This window comes from Haemorhous mexicanus, chromosome 29, assembly GCF_027477595.1.
Source record: "Haemorhous mexicanus isolate bHaeMex1 chromosome 29, bHaeMex1.pri, whole genome shotgun sequence".
In the NCBI taxonomy this organism is placed as follows: domain Eukaryota; kingdom Metazoa; phylum Chordata; class Aves; order Passeriformes; family Fringillidae; genus Haemorhous; species Haemorhous mexicanus.
In genome coordinates, this window is record NC_082369.1 from 4,599,745 (window position 1) to 4,620,334 (window position 20,590).

Sequence of the window (20,590 nt, forward strand, 5' to 3'; positions counted from 1 at the left end):
CTGGGCTTGAAAAGTCCCGTTCGACCCCAACCGCGCTGCGCCCCGTGCCCGTCCGCCCGCCCCCGCTAGGGGGCTCCCGGGCAGCGCCCGCGGCTCCGGTACGGACCCGCCGGGACCCCGGTACCGACCCCTCCGCAAGCGCTGACCGGGGCTGGTACGGACCCGCCGGGACCCCGGTACCGGCCCCTCCGCAAGCGCTGACCGGGGCTGGTACGGACCCGCCGGGACCCCGGTACCGGCCCCTCCGCAAGCGCTGACCGGGGCTGGTACGGACCCAAGGGGACCCCGGTACCGACCCCTCGGCAAGCGCTGACCGAGTCCTGTACGGATCCACTGAGACCCCGGTACCGACCCCACTCTGCTGACGGGGGATTTCCCCGGTGGAGCCCCGGGGAGGTGCCCAGGTGCTGTGACAGGTCAGAGCTGGCAGATGGTGCAACCCGTTCTTCCCGTCAGCAGCTGCTCGTTCCCGAGCTTTGGGCGTGGGCTGAACCGACCAGCAACGGGGAGGAAAGAGCCCGAGCCGGGGGATTCTGGAGGCCTGGGGGTCTGGGGGAAGCGGGGAGCAGAGGTGTGACTGTGACTGGGTCCCCCGGGACTGGCGGGACCCTCGGGACAGCTCTCAGTCTGGTGTCACGGTGATGCCACCGGTGCTCCAAAGCACAAGAGGAGGCAGCAGACACCCTCCAGCACCTGGGGAGTTTGTCTGGTTTTATGTCTCAAACGTCCTGAAGTTACTTCTTGATGTCCAATTGGTTGGATGGGATCAAGTGGGACAAAGAGCTTGACCCCCAAGGCTTCGTTTGACACCATGGGAGTGGCTCCTGGGGCTTCAAAGGGCCCAAAGCTCTGTGCCACTGGGCTGGGAGCAGGAGAGACTGAGCACAACAGAGAACACAGCAGTGTTCCAGGAAAGCATCACCTGCTGTTCAGACACAGACAGACAGGACTGAATTAAAGGCTCTTTTATTTGGCTCTGCCAACAATGCAACCAAAAACCTGGCTGAGCTGTAAGAGGCACTAAAGAGTGCTGGGGCAGCTGAGCAGAGCTGAGCACACCTCCCAGTGCCTTTGTGGAGTTGTGTTTTGCACTCCAGGGAAACCACTTACCATAAAACCTTTCAACATTGTCAAACACTTAACTTCTTAAAACAGCCACAACTTCTTCAGTCTACAAATCTTCCCCTAAGGGAAATGAACTGAACCTTGTCAGAAGCGTTCCTGCAAGGTTGGGATTGGCAGCATCACCACTCTCCTGCTGCTCATCCTTCCCCACAGGCTGAGCTGTGTGGGGTGTCAGTCTCAAAATGTGGGTGCAGCTGATGCTCCTGGCCAGGCTCTGCCACCCCCAAGCCCTCTCTGTATCAGCAGTGGTGGTTTCTGACAGCACTGACCGTGTGGTAGAACATTAACTCGTTTGGCAAATGTGAAACTGAAGACTCTCATTAACTCCTTGAATTATCAGTTCCAGTAACAGAAACAACAACAAAGGAACTTCCCTGAAAGCCAAAGTGCTGCAGATCTGTAGGTACCTTCAGTGCCAAGGTGAAGCCCAGCAGAAGGATGTCTGTTCTCAACCTACACCAAATATTGCAGTAGGATTGTGTTTCTCAGCAGCCTTGGAGTGGTTGAAGGGGCAAAGCTGAAGGGACACCCCTATTTCTTGGTCTTCCTTACTGCTCCTCTGACTTCCTGGGTTATAACTTTCAAAATATTATCAATTTTGGCTTTTGACAGTGCCTTCCTGCTGTACCACACTTGGTCCCAGACAGAGCTCAGTGACCTGGGAGACAGGTAAAGAGGGTGGTTGTCATCCAGCATCTCTGCTGGCCTCCTCCTGGCATACTCCTTGTAACTGGCAACTGGGCAGCTCTCTGGATCCTCAGGCTTGGCAAAGAGTTGTGGGTTCAGCTCCCTTCCATTTCCCTCAGGGCTCAGATCATCCCTCCACTCCAAGTACTCCCCCTCTCCTCTGGTCTTCCTCAGCACCACCTGTCCCCAGTACAGCTGGTGGGCCTCGTGGTGCGTGCTTGCCCCAAACCCCCTAATGAGGTTGGTGAAAATGAGGTGCAACAAGCCCTGAGGGTCTGTCTTGCTTAAAATTCCCTTCTCAAGAAGGTTTTTCACATCTTCACCTGTCAGGTTCTCCACAACATTCCACCCTTTCTCCTTCTTTTGAAACAGACACCAATGCTTTAATTTATAGGCTTCCTGAGAGGCCTTGAACTCTGGCCCTCTCAATATGCTGTACTGGTAGTTGTAGTCCAGGAGGTACCTGTTGATGTTGCACCGGAAGATGGTTAAGGAACTGGCAGAAAAATCCTTGCCATTCAGTTTCTTGGCAGAGCTGAAGAAGGACACCAGGTAGTGGTCGAGGTCTGCAGGAGGCAGCATGTGGATCCTGCGTGTCTCGGAGGGGTGGTGCCCCTTCAGCCAATCTTCAAACACTTTTATGTCTCCAGTGGTATAGCTTTTCTTTTTCTCCTGATTCTTCAGCACATCTAAAAGACAAGACACAGATTTGTGGACTGGAAGAATCCACAAAGATCAGTAAACCACAAGGAAATACAGGATAGTGTCTATCTGCCTTTTGGAAGCCATTCAGAGAGGACAGGACTCTCCCAGATCCCTTCCCCTAGAACTGTAGGTCATATTTGTGTTTTCCACAAGACAGCACAACCCAACAGTGCCCAGCTCTCCAGGGAAAGTTGGGCTCCTTCATGCTCCCTCTCCTTTGGCAGCTGCTCACTGTATGCTCACTGCCATACAGGGAAACTTCGCTTTCACTGTGAAATGACAGCATGAACCAAAGGTTGGGGTGGAAGGTGAGGGAGAACAAACAGGTGAGTAAAAGTCTACTATGATTTTGTTTAAAGGATTGCCAGGATTCCAGTTGGGCTCTCTCTCAAGTTGCCATGGCAATCCCACATCTACCTAGTTCGATGTAGCATGAGAAATGAATTCTTTGGATTGCTGGAAAGCTCCATCTGCTCGCCTGTGACTCGTCCAGGGCTGAGGATGGGGTGATGGAAAAGGGCTCATGAGCCAACACCTAGAACCCTTTTAGCACCAGGTTCTTTTTTACAGGCTTAGTTGTCATCCTGAAAGCCTGATGGCTGTCCCACTGCTTTGGGGTTTGGCCTGTTTTGTCCTGACTGCTCCAGGTGCAGAGAGGAACAGCTCATGAATCAATAATGCTGAGGCCTCCTCTGAGCCATGAGCCAGTTACCTTGGCAGAAACAGCTACTACAGACATTCCCAGAAGAATTCCCAGTCCCTTCACATGACACATGATGTCAGTTATGAAAATAGTAAAATACTGCTCCCAAACCCCAACTGTGGCAGTTTGTGTGGTTATGGCTCCACAAGGAACAACAACCCCTAAGCCTTTTCAGGACCAGCACTGGTGCTGTAAGCACATCCCAGGCAGACCCCAAAGGCTGCCTCAGCAACCTCTGCCCTTCATAAGGACATGGCCATGCCCCTGTGCTGCAGGACAGCACATACACAAACCTTAATTCTTGCAAGGACTAAAGCAGTGTGTGGTGTCCTGCATTTCCTGTGCAGGACTGACACTCTGCTGCCACTGGCAGTACTGGGAGGTTTTGCCACTGGCCTTGGTGCAGCCAGAGCTTTGGCCACAATTTCTCTGCATTATTTCCCCCTGTTTCTTTCTCTTGAGATCTGAGTTCCCTGCTCTAGCTCCAGTTTCCCACAGGGACTCTCTCAAGTACAACCAACATACTGTGTGGGGGTACTGGGCAAAATGGAAGACCGAAGTATTCAAACTGGGATGTTGGGGCTGGGGCACAGCCAAGAACACCTTTGGGTACCCTAGAGAAGAGCATTCCCTACAAAAGTTCCAATTCCTTTAGGCAGGGGGCTTTGTAGTCCCCTCAAGCAGAAAGAGGAGTGCCCCAAATCCAAGAGATTTACTTGGATGCTGCAGTACAGATCTTGGCAGTGATGTGAACTCACCCTCCTTGGATATTTTGGGAAAGTGATTAATGGAACACCCCCACACCCCTGCAGGCACAGAACTCCACTCTCTGTCACTGTCTTACCTCCATTTGAGGCTGCAGGTGGATGGCTCTCTGGACTCTGGAAAGCTGAAGAACAAGGTGTCTGCCCAGATCCTGATGTCTCACTGTCCTCACCCACATTCTCAGCACCATCCCCACTGGAGCCCATTCCCAGCGTGCCACACTCTTGAGGGCTCAGCTGGAGATGTTGCTGAAAAGCAGCAGTGGTTTGGAGCTCAAAGAACATCACTGAGGGCTGTGATTCAAGCTGGGCCTTGGCTTCTGTGCTGGGGACAGGAAGGGGTTTGAGACATACCTTTGGTGCTGCTGACCCCGGGAGGCTCCTTGTTCCAGAAGTTTCAGCCATGGGCCCTGCAGCAGTGGGAAAAGCCAACCTCAGGATGTTCCTGCTCTGGTCCTCCGAGTTGCTGACAGGAGCCTGCATAATGTAGGCACGGGCTAGGGGTGGCTTTGCCTGGGGAGCAAAGGCAGTTTTTTGGGAGGCTGTTGGCTGGTGCAATGCCATCTTCTGGCAGTGGTGCATCTGCAACTTCTCAGCAGATGGCTCTGACACATTATCCTGGCTGATTCTGTCTCCTTTGTTGTCTTCATCTGCCTCACTGTGCTCTTCATCAGAGATGATGATCTCCACGCGTTTGTAGCTTTTGGACTTTACATCCTGTTCACCAGTCTGGACTCTACTACCAGACATGGAGAAGTGCTGCTCTGCTGCAGAGAATGATGTTCTGGGTTTCCTGGTGTTTTGACTCCCCTTGGGCTCATTATTCCTTTTGCAGGGGCTGTCAGCCTTCTGCTCAGTGACCCCTTGGGATCTGCCACATGACCCTGTGCTCCCACAATCTTCTTGATCCATCTCAAAAGATGATGGGGTCAGTTTGACCTTCTTTTCCTCAAAGCTGGATTCTCTTGCCAAAGACTCAGAAGACAGGAGCCTCTTTCTCCCTCCTACAGCCTCAGTCACTTCTTCACCTGTGTTGTGTGACTTCCCACAGTGCCAGTGATAGGCATGTCCAGCTCTGCACATCCACAGCACAGCATTGTCACTGCTCACATAATCTGTGTTCTGCATAAATTCCAGGCCTGGGATCTGATTGCATATGGTCCCATGAGTGTGTGCCCAGATCACAAGGTTGGAGAGATCTCCTTGAAGGGAACTGGTACTGCTGCACTCTCTGTCACTGGTGCTCTCACTCTGTAAAGGTGTTGGAGAGAACAGGAGTGAGAGAGAAGCAGACAAGAGCAGTCTGGGGCTGTTTATGTCCCTCCCCAACAGTGCAATAATTGTAGACCTGTAGGCAATCTCATCTCAGGACTCCTTTTAAAAATCAATTTGTTCTTTCTTTCTTGTCTATGCTATCATTTATTCCATAACAGAACACTCACCATGCTGCTGCTTTCTGTCTCACTGAGCCTTCTCTCAGGTGGGGATCAGTAAGTGATGCTTTGAATGGCTTTTCTCTCTCAGAACCTGAAAGGATCATCACACGTGTGTGCTATATACATGGACAAGTGTTTATGTATATATATAAAACCCTGACCAGGAGATGCAACTGAATTTCTCCATGCTCAGCCCACTGCAGGCCTGTGCCCTCCCTGGGCTGAGCTCCCACTGCACTCCCAGGAACTCCACACACAAAACCTGCCTGGGGTAAATATTTGCAGGATCAGCCTGTGCAACACCAACGAAACGGAAACTAAATATAAACACTGAAAATAGAATTTTACAAACTGAACTCTGCAAGCCATTCCTTCAGCGTTCTGGGGTTGGCAAGCTCTGTGTCTCCAAGTGCTGAACTGCAGAGAGAGAACAAGGAATAGTGAGGCTGCTTCAGCCTGACATGCTCTGACTTTGCAAACAGTAACAAGAGGCAGCTTCCCAACTGAAGGACTTGCACATGCAACTTGTATTTATATTAGAGACTAAATCTGAAACTCTCCCATCTGTCTGGAAGGCTCCATGCAGCAGCCTGGAAGTCATTCCTGTGTCACAGGGGACATGTAGCATGCCCTCAGCACCAGGGCAGCCCAGGAGCCATCATTGACACCACACGCTCACATCTCAGACCATGATTAATTAAAAGCTTTGCAATCCGTGGTGGGAAAAGAGGCAAGGCTGAAAACACTGGACATGGGAACCTTGTCTAAAGTGGTTCTTTGAGCAGTTCTTTTGAGCAGTTCTGGCTACACAGAGCTCAGCTTTTGGGGAGAACAGGCCCTGGCTGGCAGTCTGTGAGCACGTGCTGCTGAGAACACACCTGAGCCCACCTGAGCAGGCACAGGAGCTCCAGCCCCAGGGCTCCTGCTCTCCCAGAGAGCTGGACAACATGGGAGAAGCCCATCCCAGCTGTAGGGCTGCTCTGCAATCCATGAACATGGTGCTTGTGCACAGGGATGTATCTCAGGAGCCTGGCAGCCAGAGGGTGAAGGCAGCAGCACAGGGGCAGGACAGCTGTGAGTGCCCAGTGCCCTCAGTGCCCAGTGCCCTGCCCAGTGCCCTCAGTGCCCAGCCAGCACCAGCCCAACACACTGGCTCTCCTGCCCAAAGAGGTCACACCTCTCACAGGTGCCAGCTGACCAGGAACTGCTCCCTTCAGGGTGAGCCTGCAGCACAGCACACAGCTCCTTTCTGCACCTAGGTTCCATCAATCCATATGTTCCTTCCTAATGATAGCACAGATAATTTTAGCCCAAATGCTTGGCTGATGCACGTGCCAGCATGTGGAATGTGCAAAGGCGGGATTGACTGAGAATATTTTACTGAAATCTGCTGCTGCTTTAACAAAAAAATCACACAATAAAAGCCTTTTTGGGAGCAGCAAATGCAATCTGAGCTCCTGATGTTAATCAAGGCCTTGTATGGGATCTACTGTTCCCGTGAGCTCACTCCTGATGAACCCCAGCAAACAGGGCAGGGAGTCACCTCCAGTGGCCATTTCAGCTGCCCTGACCCCTCACAGGCTCTGCCCAAGCTTCTCCCCAGAGGTGTTTGACCTGTTCCCACCTCCCCAGGCCAGGGAGCTCACAGCCTGCTCCCACTGAGCCCCTAAAGCTGAACTTGGGGAAGAACCATTTCCCCTCCTGAGGTACAAGAGAGTTTTATCTTCAAGTTCAGCCTGTGCAATTCCCTGAAAGGGCTGAACCATTCAGACAGACCCAAAGGAACTTCCATGCCAACAATCTGGTGCCTTCTGTCAGTGTGGGAAAAGGTAACAGGAACGGAAGCTCCCAATGGTCATAGGGCCACAAAATTACTGACTTGGCAGATGAACATCTTGATCCCTATCACAGGCCTCTGCAAATGGAATGCTTTTATCTTCCCTTATCTCCAGGCACATGTCTTCCTCTTCCTGATCTCTTTGAAAGAAAAGCCTTTTTTTCTTCTCTTGCTGTTTAGTTCCCAGCACAGGCTCTGGTGCTCAGTTCAGACCCCTTAGGCTGCTGTGACCCTCAGATTTCCAGCAGCTGAGATTCCCTCAAAGGAATGGCAAGTGGAATCAGTCTGGATTCACAGTCACAGCTGAGTGAGAAAAATGACCACTGTCCTTCCCCCAAAGGCTGAACTGGCATAGGTGTCTCCCCTTTGAATAATAAAAATCCATCTTGATCTTTGTCACAGTTTTTACCTGCTTCCAGCAACCCTGGGGAAGGGTCTGGGCTTAGAGTTTGGCCTGAGGTTTGTTTTGGAGCCTTGTGCCTGATTCAGTGTCTGTGTGGCTGGGAGTGATGTTGTGGGTTAATCCTCTTTCCAGGAGAGGCTCCCATCTGATAATGGACACTGTGTACAGGACCCACACCTTTCTGCAGGAAAACAGGACATTCCAGAGCTGTACAGTAAAGGATTTTCTTTTTTTTTTAACCCACAGGGAATTCAGTCTAGTGCTAAAACCTACAGTCAGGTGAATTCAGGCTCACTCACAGAAAAAAAAAAAAAAAGTTGGGTTGGGTTTTTTTTTTGGGTTTTTTTGTTTGGTTGGTTTGGGGTTTTTTTGGGGTTAGTGGGTAAGTGGGGTTTTTTATTTTTTGTTTTTTGGGGTTTTTTTGTTTGGTTGGTTTTGTTTGTTTTTGTTTTTTTTTTTTTTTTGGTTGGTGTTTGTTTTTTTTTTTAATCTACAATGTTTGACTTTCTCAGGCCCTGCTCTGCACAGCTTTCCAGGCCTCAGTGCTGTGGGTGCTGATTTTACCTCAGTATTCCAGAAAATGTGTCCAGGTAATTTCACAAGACTCTCCAGCACTACAGGGGAGACTGAACTTTGGGCTGACTGGAACATGGAAATGCTTTTTTTTCTGTTTAAGACTTTATGTCTGTCCTTTGAGTCCTTGGTGGGGGGGAAAGCAAACTCAGCACTTTTCTGAGATTTATCCTCCTGTAAGGTCTGTCAGACACAGAGTGACCTGGGATTGTCACCACTGGGATCTTCCTCTCTCCCCCTCCCAGGTGTGCTGAAGGCCTGAACCCATAAAACAGACACAGCCTTGTGCAAACAGGAGCACTGCATAAAGACACTAATTTGGAGGCACTAAAAGCCCTTTGCCCCCTCTGTCCTTGTCCCATTGCCCTGTGACAGCCCTGGCTGGTGTCTCTCACGGGCTCCAGTGCCTGTTTTGCAGATTAGAACCTGGGACATGCACAGAGCCAGAGAACTGGAGAGCTCTGACTTCCCTGCTCCAGATAAGACAGTGCAGGAAACTGCAACAATCCTGCTAGGAAAACAACAGGATACAGAACAGCAGAGCTTAAACTTGACTCCTGCCCCCTTCCCCCCTCCCTTGGGAAACCCTCCCTGGAGGTGAGGGGACCTGGGACAGCCCCCAGACACACGTGTGGGGCATTGCCAGAGCATGGAGGCACTGCTGGGGCTGTGTCAGGCCAGGAAGGGCTGAAGCTGCACTCCAACACATCTGGCTGCAGCACAGGAGCTGAGTGGAGCAGCTGCAGCTCATGGCTGCCAGAAATCATGGAGCTTGTCCCACCCTCCTCAGCAGGAGCCCGGGGGATGGATCCATCATTTCCTAACACATCGGTTTTCCTGTTCTCTGGTTGTTTGTTTGCCTCCTCATCTGCCCTGTACAAGAATCTTCTGAGCACCTCTTCAGCTCTCTTCCTGCTACCCCACATCCTTCCAGCAGCCCCTCCTGCCCTGCTTGCAGAAATACAATTCCCAGGATACATCCTGTACTTGCTACAGGGCACCATGCCTCCATTTTGAGAGAGGCTCCCAGAAAATCCCACACGGAGTGTCTTAGAGGGCAGGATCTGACTGCAGGCACCAGCTCCAAGAGGGAGACAAACCCTGCTGGCAAACACTGCCCTCCAGCACCACATTCCTTAAACAAGACTTTTTTTGTTCAAAGTCTCGGATACCACTTTTTCCACAAGTTCTAATTATCTCTGCTCCTGAGGGGCTGCGTTCCGGAGCCACTGGCCTGGGATGCAACTATGAGCACTAAATCCAGGCCTCTGAAAAATCCAAATAAATCCAAAAATCTAATAAAAGCCACAGGCAGCTGGCACAGCACTGCCTGGCCCACCAAACAGGGATCAGCCACCAAACCAGCCTGAGTGAAGGGGAAAAAATTCATTGGAAACCATGAACTTCTATTAATAGGAGCTCACGTTTTATTTCCCAGGAGGAAGTTGAAAAGCTGCAATCAGCAATGGCCAAATCTGTGACCTGGGCAGGAAATGCTGCAGTGTCACTGTCACAGTGTCAAGGTGGAGTTTGAGAGCACCTCACACACCTGGGGGCACCTCACACCTGTGCCAGTGCCCTGGGGACAGCTGGCAGGCCCGGCCCCACGATTCCACCAGCAAATGGTGACAGATAAGGACAGAGACGTTACCGTGGGGATTGACGTGTCCCCCACCGTGTCCCCCACCGCCACTCGTGTGACAGCGATCTGTCTGTCCCCTCGCCCTGCCCACGAGCTGCTGGGAGGGCAGAAGGCCCCATCGCTGCTTCACCCGCTGCTCTCGGGGTTTGTCACCAAGCACCGGGCACCGGGTGGCTCCGGTACCTCCCTCTGGTCCTCCCGGTTCTGCCGCGTCTGAGCGCGCCGGGATCACCAATCACCCGGGAACGACATGGGACAGGAACTCCTTTGTTCCTGCTCCCCGCGGCCGGAGCCGCCCGGTACCGGCAGGGGGAGCTCGGCTCCGGTACCGGCAGGGGGAGCTCGGTACCGGCAGGGGGAGCTCGGCTCCGGTACCGGCAGGGGGAGCTCGGTACCGGCAGGGGGAGCTCGGCTCCGGTACCGGCAGGGGGAGCTCGGTACCGGCAGGGGGAGCTCGGCTCCGGTACCGGCAGGAGGAGCTCGGTACCGGCAGGGGGTGCTCGGCTCCGGTACCGGCAGGGACAGCTCGGCTCCGGTACCGGCAGGGGGAGCTCGGTACGGGCAGGGGGAGCTCGGCTCCGGTACCGGCAGGGGGAGCTCGGTACTGGCAGGGGGTGCTCGGCTCCGGTACCGGCAGGGGGAGCTCGGTACCGGCAGGGGGAGCTCGGAACCGGCAGGGGGAGCTCGGTACGGGCAGGGGGAGCTCGGCTCCGGTACCGGCAGGGGGCGCTCAGCCCCCGGTGCTCGCCCCGGCCCCGCCGGGTCCCCCCGGGAAGCGCAGCACCGGTGCGGCAGGGCCAGAGAAGCGAGTCCCCGGGCCGGGCTCGGTCCGTGCTGCTCCACCGGTACCAAAAGGCAAAGCGAAGAGCCGGGGCTGGTGAGGGGAGGGCACAAATCCTCTTTCGTTTAATTCTCAGGAAGTTGATTGCGGTTTTTTACATTTCTGAGCAGCTTTTTAAAGTTTAACTAAAATCATCGTGTGACACAAGGTGTTTCGTCAAGCATCTGCTAAACTGAACTGAACCAATCCAACCTAATCCAACCACACACACCACTGCTGGGAACAGGACACAGCAGCCAGAATTTCACCCCATTTCAGACAGAATTTTGGGCACCTGCCCCTCCCTGAGCTGAGCCAGACCCTGTCCCCTGCTACCCTGTCCCCTGATGTCCCACCTACCCACAGAGCAGAGCTCACGTTCCCCCAGCACGCTCTGGCTGGAGTGTGGCAGCAATTTGTTGTTAAATAGTATTTGTGGTGAATCTGTGACTTGTAATTAGATGTAATTGTTCACAATAGGACATGGTAACCTACTTCTTTTGCAATACAAACCATCTTTAGTGACTGACACCTCAGCTCCTTCCTACCCCTGTCTAAAGCCTCTGAAATTGAGGTGACTCAGCCTGGGGTGCAAGACCCAGTCTCACCAGCACCAGGCAAACGCTCACGTTCACTTCTGCACCCCAGGTGTTTACAGAGGTTTGCTGCGATGTGATGGGAAATGGCTCCCGGAGGCAGGAGAAAACACTGCTGGTAACAGTGTTGGTAACAAAGTACCTCGCAGGGGAGGGGAAGCTCCCTGGCTGTGGGATGGCTTGTTCCAGTCCCTGCTGGATCTCTGGCATGGGAGCACAAAAGGAACCCCAAGTTCAACATCCCCCTGAGCAGCACCCAGGGTTTTGGCCACAGACAAATGCATTCATCTATGCTCCCTGGTGATGCCATCTGTGAGACTTAGAGGCTCCCACCTTTGGAACCTTGGCTCCTGCTCAATTTCCTACTCTGTCCTTGTTTTGCCGTGCCCTTGTCTCCCTTACCTGCTCCAAGGTCAGGCAGGCAGCCTCCCACAGAGCAGAGCACTGCCCAAGGACAGGATCTCATCCAGGGCACAGAGCAGCCTAGGAGAGAGGGGAGACAGGCGTTTGTTAGGAAAGGGAACTCAGAGCAACCTGCCAATCCCTGGGGTGGGATGGAAGCCATGAGCAAAGCTCTCTGCCCTGAGAGCCCTCAGCTTTGTTGGGCTCTGAGTGGCCACCTGGGGCAGCAACCAGGACTGGCACGATCTAGAGAGTGGCTCCTCATTGCCACCCCCTCTCTTGAGAGCAGAGCTGAGAGCCTTAGACATAAAAACCCCACAGCTGGATGATGCTTTGAACAAGAAACACACTTGGCCTCGGATCCAGGAGAGCTGCAGCTGTAACACCCTGCCCAGAGCATGAGGAGGAGCAAACCAAGCAACTCCACTCAACAGATTCCAGAGAAACCAGAGCCAATGGGTGGTTTGGATCTGGAGTTCTCAGCTGAAAGTGTCCCTGAGGGAAGGATTCTGAGAACTGACTTCCACCTGCTGCAGAAGGAACTTGTCATCTTGCACTATGGAACAAAGTATTTTCTCAATAAATAAAGTATTGTCATGTATTTTTTGAGCCCTGACCTTCAAGTAAGAAAATGTAGCTGAACTGCCCCTCTGGAGGGAACTTAGCTCCAGAGGGAGAGCGAGTGAGCTCATGGAAATGCTCCTCTGGCTGAGGGTACAGGCAGTACCTGCACAGGAGGGAGCCAGGAGTGACACATGCCCAACTTCCAGACCTGCTGCCAGGCAGTGGGAGTCTCTTTTGGGCCGTGGTGATGCTGCTTTTACCCAAAACCAGGAATTCAGTGCTGTGGTGCAGAGCTGATGGTTCTGCCCACAAGGAGCCCCTGTGCCTGTGTTTTGGGGATGCTGGGGCCCCACGAGACACCCCTTGCAAGGGCTCCTGTCATTGCCTGCCACACTCACTGCCCTGGTATCAGAGAGCTCACCAATTAAATATTAAAACTTCTAAAGGATATTGAGTTTCTTTTGTTCCTTTGGCATGGCCAGTGTTCTCAGTTCTCCCTGTCTTCACATGCTGCATCTTCCTGCCTTCATGTTCTTTTAATGCTTAATTTCATACTCCAGAGGGCTTCCTTCACCTCCTGTCTGTCACAAGGAGCATCTGCTGTACAATGCAGACCAGGAGACAGCATTTAGGGAGCAGGTTGCTCACCCAGATCCCTGACTACAAACCCCCAGTTCCACAGTTCTGCACACAGGCTGTTGTGTCCCTTCATACACTTCCACCCAGTTTGATCCAGAGTGCTTTAGCTTTGAGTCTGGCATCAGAACGTGAGATTCCTAAACACTTTCACCATCTGAAGCATGAGCAAACCTTCACACCACGAAAGCAAAAGCCCCTTAGAGCAAGGCTTCCCTGAGCTGTTCCACTGCACAACATCCTTTGGGAACATATGGGCCAGCAACCACGAGATGCCCACAGCATAACTACAGCACTGACAAACCAATTGAGCCTCAGCAGCTGCCTCTGGGAAGGTTTCATTCATCCCCAGCACTGCCTTTTAAACTTAAGTGCCACTGGAACAAACAAATCTTTGATCCAAGTAGGAAATAATTTGAAGCTTTGTGTTTAATAGAGCTGCAGCCCTGGGGAAATGATGTCGATCTTGGCCGGGATGACAATGGGGCTCGTGGAGGGCACAGAGCATGGCTGTCCCCATCCTCTCTGGGCACAGAGCATGGCTGTCCCCATCCTCTCTGAGCCAGCTGTGTTGGGACATCTTTGTTCTTGACTCAGTGTGGAAACAAGCTGCACAGCCGAGGCTCCTGAACTGCCATGTGTGGCACCAAAACACAGGATCTGGGGAAAGGGGGAGCAGGATTTGGGCAATCCCTCCTGTCCTCTTGCTCCTTCTGCCTTTGGAGTCTCTTGTGTCCCCCTCAGCTCCAGGGGAACCACAGCAGAGATTAGGGCTGCAGACACAAACATGGAGCAACACATGGGCAGTACTGGGCTGTACACACCTGTGTGATCCATGTGCCCGAGGTGGGGGCACACACACCTGGGTGATCTGTGTGCCCTGGGGACACACACACCTCTCTTTATACTGTGGACACCTCTTCAAATGTTACTGCAATTTCTACCTGTAAAATCCTGTGTTTACAGCAGGAAGCAAGCAGCAGGCAGGCTCCACACCCGAGGGAGCATCCCTAGATGCTCTGCAGGTGCCTCTCTGTCAGGGCCCTTTCTCATTTAAATGACCTGTGCTCAGACTGGGGCATTCTCCTGTCTGGAATCATCTGGCATCTGTGCCATATCCATTTGAATGGCAGATGCAACAGGAGACACCTGTGGACAGAGGGGCAGAGCTAAGGTTTCAGGAACAATCACAGAGCCTGGCAGGTGAGCGATGGGGAGCTGCAGCAATAATGCATGAGCTGCACCTGCCTCCCCTCGGCCCTGCAGCACTGCTCCACTTCCCTCTGAGCTCCACCTGCACTGCTGGGAGAACCAGTACAGCACTGGTAAACTGGGAACACCAGGTTATGGCATGCTGGGAGAGAAGCAGATCTGGGGGGCTGAGTGCTCTCAAAGTCCTGCAGAGCCCCCCAGCTTCCAGCTCTGGAAATAGTTGCTGAGCCCCCTTGAGAGGCTGGTCAGGAAATTGGCATTATCCTTAAGAGGGTCACAAAATCAAATCACTGTAAGGAAGGGAAGGAGCTTCTCAGGCCATTGCTGGGCACAGGGAAGCAACAGAATGGCACTCAGCTTTCCCTGCAAACAAACCCCTGACTAAAGCAAGAAGGAAATGCAGAGCTGGAGCTATGGACAGACGAGCATTTACTTGCCTGCCCTGGGATAGAGGGAGATGTGCTTGGAAGAAGGGTTGTTTGTATAAATAAATGTTCATTCTTGGCAGTGGAATGCAAACTATGCTGAGGGGCTGGAACCAGGCACTCGGGAAAGCTGAGGCCAGAGCAAGGGAGAGACGGAGTGAGGCTGCAGGGAGGAAATTCACATTCATTTTTAGCAACTTGGAGAGGCTCTCAAGCCTGTTTGACATTTTAAATTATGCTGATGCAGAGCCTATTTCAAGGACAAAAAAAGTCAGGATTGCAGGTTAAACAATTAGGAAATTTCACACCAGACAGTGAGGAGCAGTGCTGCCTGGGGGTCTGGAGACTCTCTGAAACACGGGATCATCTTTCAGCCTTTCTAGACAGACGGAATTTGAATGTCTTGCAGAATCCTCGCCCAGGTCAGGAACTCAGAGCATGGCCCTGTAAAGCCCTCATGATGGTATTTTCTGAGAGCACAGAGGAGGCAGGAGAGATGAGTCTGAGCTGCTGGTTTCTTTGTCCAGGCTTCCCTGCAAGGTTTCTGGAAGGGCAGAAAAGCATCCTGCAATGTGGCAGCAACTGTGTCAGAATCTGTAACTTTACAGTGGGAAACACTGCAATTTCTGGTGCAGAGTGAGCTCAGCTCGATGGTGTCACATCACCAAGTCAGGGCCTGTCTGCTTTCCATGCTCAGAAAGTGACCTTTTGTCATGGAACCGTCGTGACCTCAGGGTCTCACTTTCCCCGTGTATCCGTGGAAAAGAGCTTTACCTGCTTGCTCACCCACTGTCTTCTCTGAAAAATGTGTAAGGACATTTCAGTTTGGGTGTCAGGGGCCACAGCTGTGGCACTGAAGGGCAGGAGCTGCCTCTTTTGCTGAGCAGAGATGTCAGTTCCCCTTCTCTGAGTCCAGCACAGGAGCTGGCACCAGGCTGGGGACAGAGGAATGGAATTGGAACCTTTGCCTTCTCTTTGAGATAATGGAAAGTCACAGGGAGGTATCCAGCTTTGGGCATGAATAAATCATTACAGGTATGAATTATTCAGGGCTCAGCCCTCCACATGTGCTCCATTCAGACTCCAGGGCAGCATCCCTACTGTGTGGGGGTTTCTTCCCCAACATTCCAGGTCTATGGCAAGCTGATGAGTCCAAGTTTTCCAATAAGATTAAAAGAATAATTAAAAATCCAGTAGTAAAAAGCTGCTCAAAAGTGCTGTGACACCTCAGGCAGATGTTCCAATGGCCAGGCAATGTCTGAGCTCCAAGAGCTGTCCAGAAGTTAGTCACAGGATGGAATGGGAATAAGAAGTGGCTCAGGAAATTGGGAGCACAGGTTGGAGGGAAAGACTGGAATGACGGGCACAGAATCAATACAGGAACCAACCCAGCCTTCTGATAGCTTGTGTCTAACACAAACACAGGTTTTATCTGGATTCCTCAAATGACTATAAGCAACCTTGGTAGCACTTAGGGGATAAATCAAAATTTCTGGCTTTGATCTGTGCTGTGAGATCAGTGGCTTTGCCTTGTGGTGCTTTTTGAACATCTTGTTTATTATGAGCTGAAATGGGTTGAAGGAAGAGAAAATCTGGTTTGCAGTAACTGGAAGGATGGCACTGTTAGAGTGATGAATTTAATGTCAGAGTCCAAATCATGGACCCTGGGGCCCAGGAGAGGAGGGGCTGCCATGAGCCCCAGGTGCTGCCAGGTGATTTCTGGAGAAGAGCAGCAGCTCTGGGATGAGCTGCAGGGGGTATAATCAGACCACAGATTAATCAAACCACAGATTCATCAAACCATAGCCTAATCTTCAGCACTCCAACCCCAGCTAGGAGGGGAAAAAACTGCTTTGTTGAACAGCCAGGAAATGGCTGCTCTGTCCTGCACAGGAAATGAGTCAGCCCAGAGCATCGGGAGGAGCCGTGGGGACAGGGAAGTGCTGAAATAACATGGAGAACTACAGAAAAGTCTCTTGTGTTGTGGATTAAAAGAAGGAAAGATGTAAAATGTGAGCTCTTGTGATTCTGTTTCAAATCTGAAGTTCATGTAGGTGCTTGCAGCATGAAATACCCACAGCTGCAGAAGGGGCACTCAGGGTGTGCAATGGCAACACAAACCATGCCCAGGTGCAGTTCTCCTGCCCTGCAGAGTGTTTCTCACCTGCTCAGCTCTGGCCCTGCACAGGAGGCCTCATGTTGCTGTGGTGGCAGAGCTGTCACAGATACCCTGCTCAGGGAGCCCATAGACAGGGTAGGAATCACAGAATCACAGAGTCATTCCCCCCTGTGCAAGCCCTTGTAAAAAAATCAGTCTCCAAAAACACTTCTTTTTATTACTGACAGCACATTAAGTTCAATTCCAAACCCATTTATTTACCAGCCACCAGTCAGAACACTCCTTGATAGTACTCCACGCTGCCAAACTCTCGTGGATCAATGGAAGAAACACTCCCCTCATTCAGGCTGTGTCTTGCTCAGAAAGCCACGTGTGTGCAGGTACGAGCTGCACCTCTCCCAGATACTGGAACTAACACAGCCAGCTCTCCCACTCCTCCTCCTCCAAGCACCCCAACTGCAGAGGCACTTTGGGTCCCTCTCCTGGTCCCTTCTCTCAGGCACGAGGAGGGGAGGCAGTGGTGGTTTCTGCTGGACTGACAAACCCCACAGGGATTGTGCTCCTGCTCAGATTCCTCTCCTGCTCCGCCCTGCCCTGCACTAACCATTCCCAGAGCAGTGATGTGGCATCATGAACGATGCACTGAAGAATGTTCTGGCACCATCAGATGCTGCTGAAGCTGCCAATACACTTTGAAATAAAACCACCGTGTTCGCTGAGAGGGATTGAAAATAAATAAAAGCCACAGAGAGAAGCAGAAGGATTGGAGACACCCCCTGCTCCCTGTTTTTTTGGGGATTAGGTGGTAGCACAGTTATCTGTGAGAGCTCCCTGGTTTAGGGCCTTGCTGGGAATAATGAGGCAGGAGAGGAACTTCCAGGAAAACAACTCACTGGTAGCAGTATCCAGTGTGCCCTGGGGTTTGGGTTCATGAACTGGACCCCATTTAGGAGGGTTCTGGTTTTTAAACCCTGGCAGCAGTACCCAGTGTGCCCTGGGGTTTGGGTTCATGAACTGCACCCCTGCTCAGGAGGGTTCTGGTTTTCAAACCCTGGCAGCAGTACCCAGTGTGCCCTGGGGTTTGGGTTCATGAACTGGACCCCATTTAGGAGGGTTCTGGTTTTTAAACCCTGGCAGCAGTATCCAGTGTGTTCTGGGGTTTGGGTTCATGAACTGCACCCCTGCTCAGGAGGGTTCTGGTTTTCAAACCCTGGCAGCAGTATCCAGCGTGCTCTGGGGTTTGGGTTCATGAACTGGACCCCATTTAAGAGGGTTCTGGTTTTTAAACCCTGGCAGCAGTACCCAGTGTGCCCTGGGGTTTGGGTTCATGAACTGGACCCCATTTAGGAGGGTTCTGGTTTTTAAACCCTGGCAGAAGTATCCAGTGTGCCCTGGGGTTTGGGTTCATGAACTGCACCCCTGCTCAGGAGGGTTCTGGTTTTCAAACCCTGGCAGAAACATTGGGTGGAAGAGGAAGGGTTTTGCCAGTTTGTGAAGGACAGGGTTGCAAAGAGAAGTGTCCATGACCCCACAGGGGCTGGGGAGCCCTGTAACAATACAAAAGGAACAGGCAGGAAAGGGTCCGTTTTGTTTCAGAGAGTTTTTCTTCCCTGCTGGTGAATTAAATGCCAAGAGATAACACAGGCAGGAAGGGCTCAAAAAGGGAATAAGCTGGGTGTGCCCCAGAGCCCTTCCCGGCCAGAGGAACCAGAGCCAGAACCAGGGTGGGACGTGGGACTCTGCTGCAGGATCATACAAAAGAAGCTGATTCATTTTTTTCCCTTTGCCCTCCTATTTTTTTTTTTAATATGGTCATTTTCATCTGGGTTTGTTTTTCAAAACAAACACAAGGACACACAGGGGCTGGTCCTGCTCCCTGCTGTGTTTTCATATCAAGTGTAATCTTGTTCTTAAAAGCATTTTCCCCTTTGGCTCAAAGAAAACCACAACAAGTGTCACTGGTCACTTGTAGTCTCCTAGTACCTGAGCAGATGCTGTCTAAAAAATTCTCTTCCTATTGCAGGAAAATGGCTGATAAAGCATTGCACAATCATCATTTCTGCAAGGACTGTGGAAAAGCAGGGTGAGCTTGCACAAACCTTAAAGAGCCTTTCAAGTCAGATCAAACCTGCAGAGGAAAGGCCTTTGGAAAATCAGGAATCCTGTGGTGGAATTTACCTGTTTACTCTGCCAAAGATACCTGAAAAGCACCTGGAATAACTGCACATGCCATAAACTCATCTCAGTAGCTACCAGAAAATCAGGCCCTGGCCTGTGATCAGCAATGAGCGTTAATGAATGTTTTCAGTCTTTGTGGGGTGTTCAGAGTACAGAAATACCCCACACTGGAAACAAAAAAAAAAGGATTCTATCTCCACAGCATCCTCTACCATCAAGGGATTCCTTACTTATGGAAGAAACACCTCCATGAGAAACACACCTTAAACCAGGCACAGTTCAAGGGAGCTTGTGTTGGCAGCTAAATTCCTGCTCTCTTTGATCACATCACTTTATCTCTCTGGCTCTCGACTACAGTGGATCTATAATCTCATCTTTTCCCATTCTTTGCCCCATCGAAGTTGTAAATCTCTTATCTGAGGCAGGAGCTGAGCCTTTCATATGCAGAAGCCAGAGCTTTCAGATGGGTTTAGTTGCCTTCAGCAACAGGTCAGAACAGACTTTTCCTCAGTTTTAAACTCCACAGGAGCCAAACTGGAAGCCCAGTAACCCAAAGATTCGGGAATCAGAGTTCCCAGCTTCTGGAAAATGCAAGGCCAAGGAAAGCTCCTGCATTTCAGAGAGTGATGAGAGTGAGGCAGGCAGGAGATGTCTGATCCTGGCCACTGAAACCCCTGAGCACTGCCCCAGTGAGAAATGAGGGCTCTGACCAGAGAACCTGGCACAGCAACACGTGTTTGGGAGAAAACAGACCACTCCACTTCTAAATTCTTCCCTATTCACGTGTCAAGTGTGCACTTGAGAGACATACGAGAACACAAAATGCATGTCTGTACCTGCCAGAGTTGCCTGACACAAAGCAGAAGCACTGCCCAGGGATTTCATTTGCACTCTTATTTTTAAAATAATTTTCTGAGTCCTTACATACACAGCCGTGTCATAGCCCAGGTGTTGGTGTTCTACAGGTTATCACTGGCAAAACCACCAAATATATTCACAGAAAATCCCTGCGTGGGAAGGCTGGCAGGACAGAGGAGCCTGGCTGAGGGCAGAACCAGCAATTAGCTAGAAACTGAGCACTTAATCTCCATGGGGCACGGCAAGTGAGGCTCGGAGAATGGGCAACTGGAATTCCCAGGGAGCAAATACTGCATTTAAACAGTGTTTCATCCATGGAGCAGTGCTGGGGACGATCCGAGGGTCCCTGGTCACCCTGCAGGAGCCACAGAAGGATCTCACACAAAGCCACCGCACTCGGTGGCCCAGCACTTCCAAAGTGAATCTTCCAGAGGCTTGACAAGCCCCAAATCCCTGGAATATACACGAAGCCCTGCACAAACGGGGCCTACAGGCAGTGACCGACATTAAGAGTGAGATAAGCCGATCTAACTCTGCACTGAAGTGTCCCTGATGTGCCAGGGCTGGGCAGCAAAATGTCACAAAAGTACCTGAGCCCCAGACGGGCAGGTACGCTTAACGTCTTACCTCACAAGATCTCTCTCTCACCCTCTGGTAATCTTTATCCTTAAGACATTAACTGCGATCACACACACTCCTGTACTTTAAGCAAGCCCCTGGGCGCGGCGCCACCCGCGAGGGGCACGGCGGACGGACACCCCTGACCCGGGATGGCGGCGGCACGTGGCTTCCCTGCCCGCCCCCAACATGGCGGCCACAACGTGCACACGGGGGAGCCGCTTGCCCGTACCCAAGATGGCGCCCAGCACCGTGCCTCCCAGGCCCTGCCCCCAATCATGATGGCG

General features: G+C 51.9%; 1 protein-coding gene across 3 annotated transcripts; it reads right to left on the bottom strand.

Annotated features, from left to right (window-relative positions):
• Positions 1-950: 950 nt before the first annotated feature.
• Positions 951-20,487, bottom strand: LOC132339610 (uncharacterized protein KIAA1958 homolog). 3 transcript variants are annotated; one of them, XM_059869950.1, is made up of 6 exons: positions 20,313-20,487; positions 11,694-11,774; positions 5,427-5,511; positions 4,339-5,235; positions 4,065-4,233; positions 951-2,501 (listed from the first exon to the last, which is right to left on the bottom strand). In XM_059869950.1, the coding sequence occupies exons 3-6, from the start codon at positions 5,427-5,429 to the stop codon at positions 1,657-1,659; spliced, it is 1,914 nt and encodes a 637-aa protein (XP_059725933.1). In that variant the 5' UTR covers positions 5,430-5,511; positions 11,694-11,774; positions 20,313-20,487; the 3' UTR covers positions 951-1,656. The 3 variants fall into 3 exon arrangements, with proteins under 3 accessions (XP_059725933.1, XP_059725932.1, XP_059725934.1); XM_059869949.1 differs by having other exon boundaries at positions 4,065-5,235; XM_059869951.1 differs by lacking the exon at positions 5,427-5,511 and having other exon boundaries at positions 4,065-5,235.
• Positions 20,488-20,590: the final 103 nt, after the last annotated feature.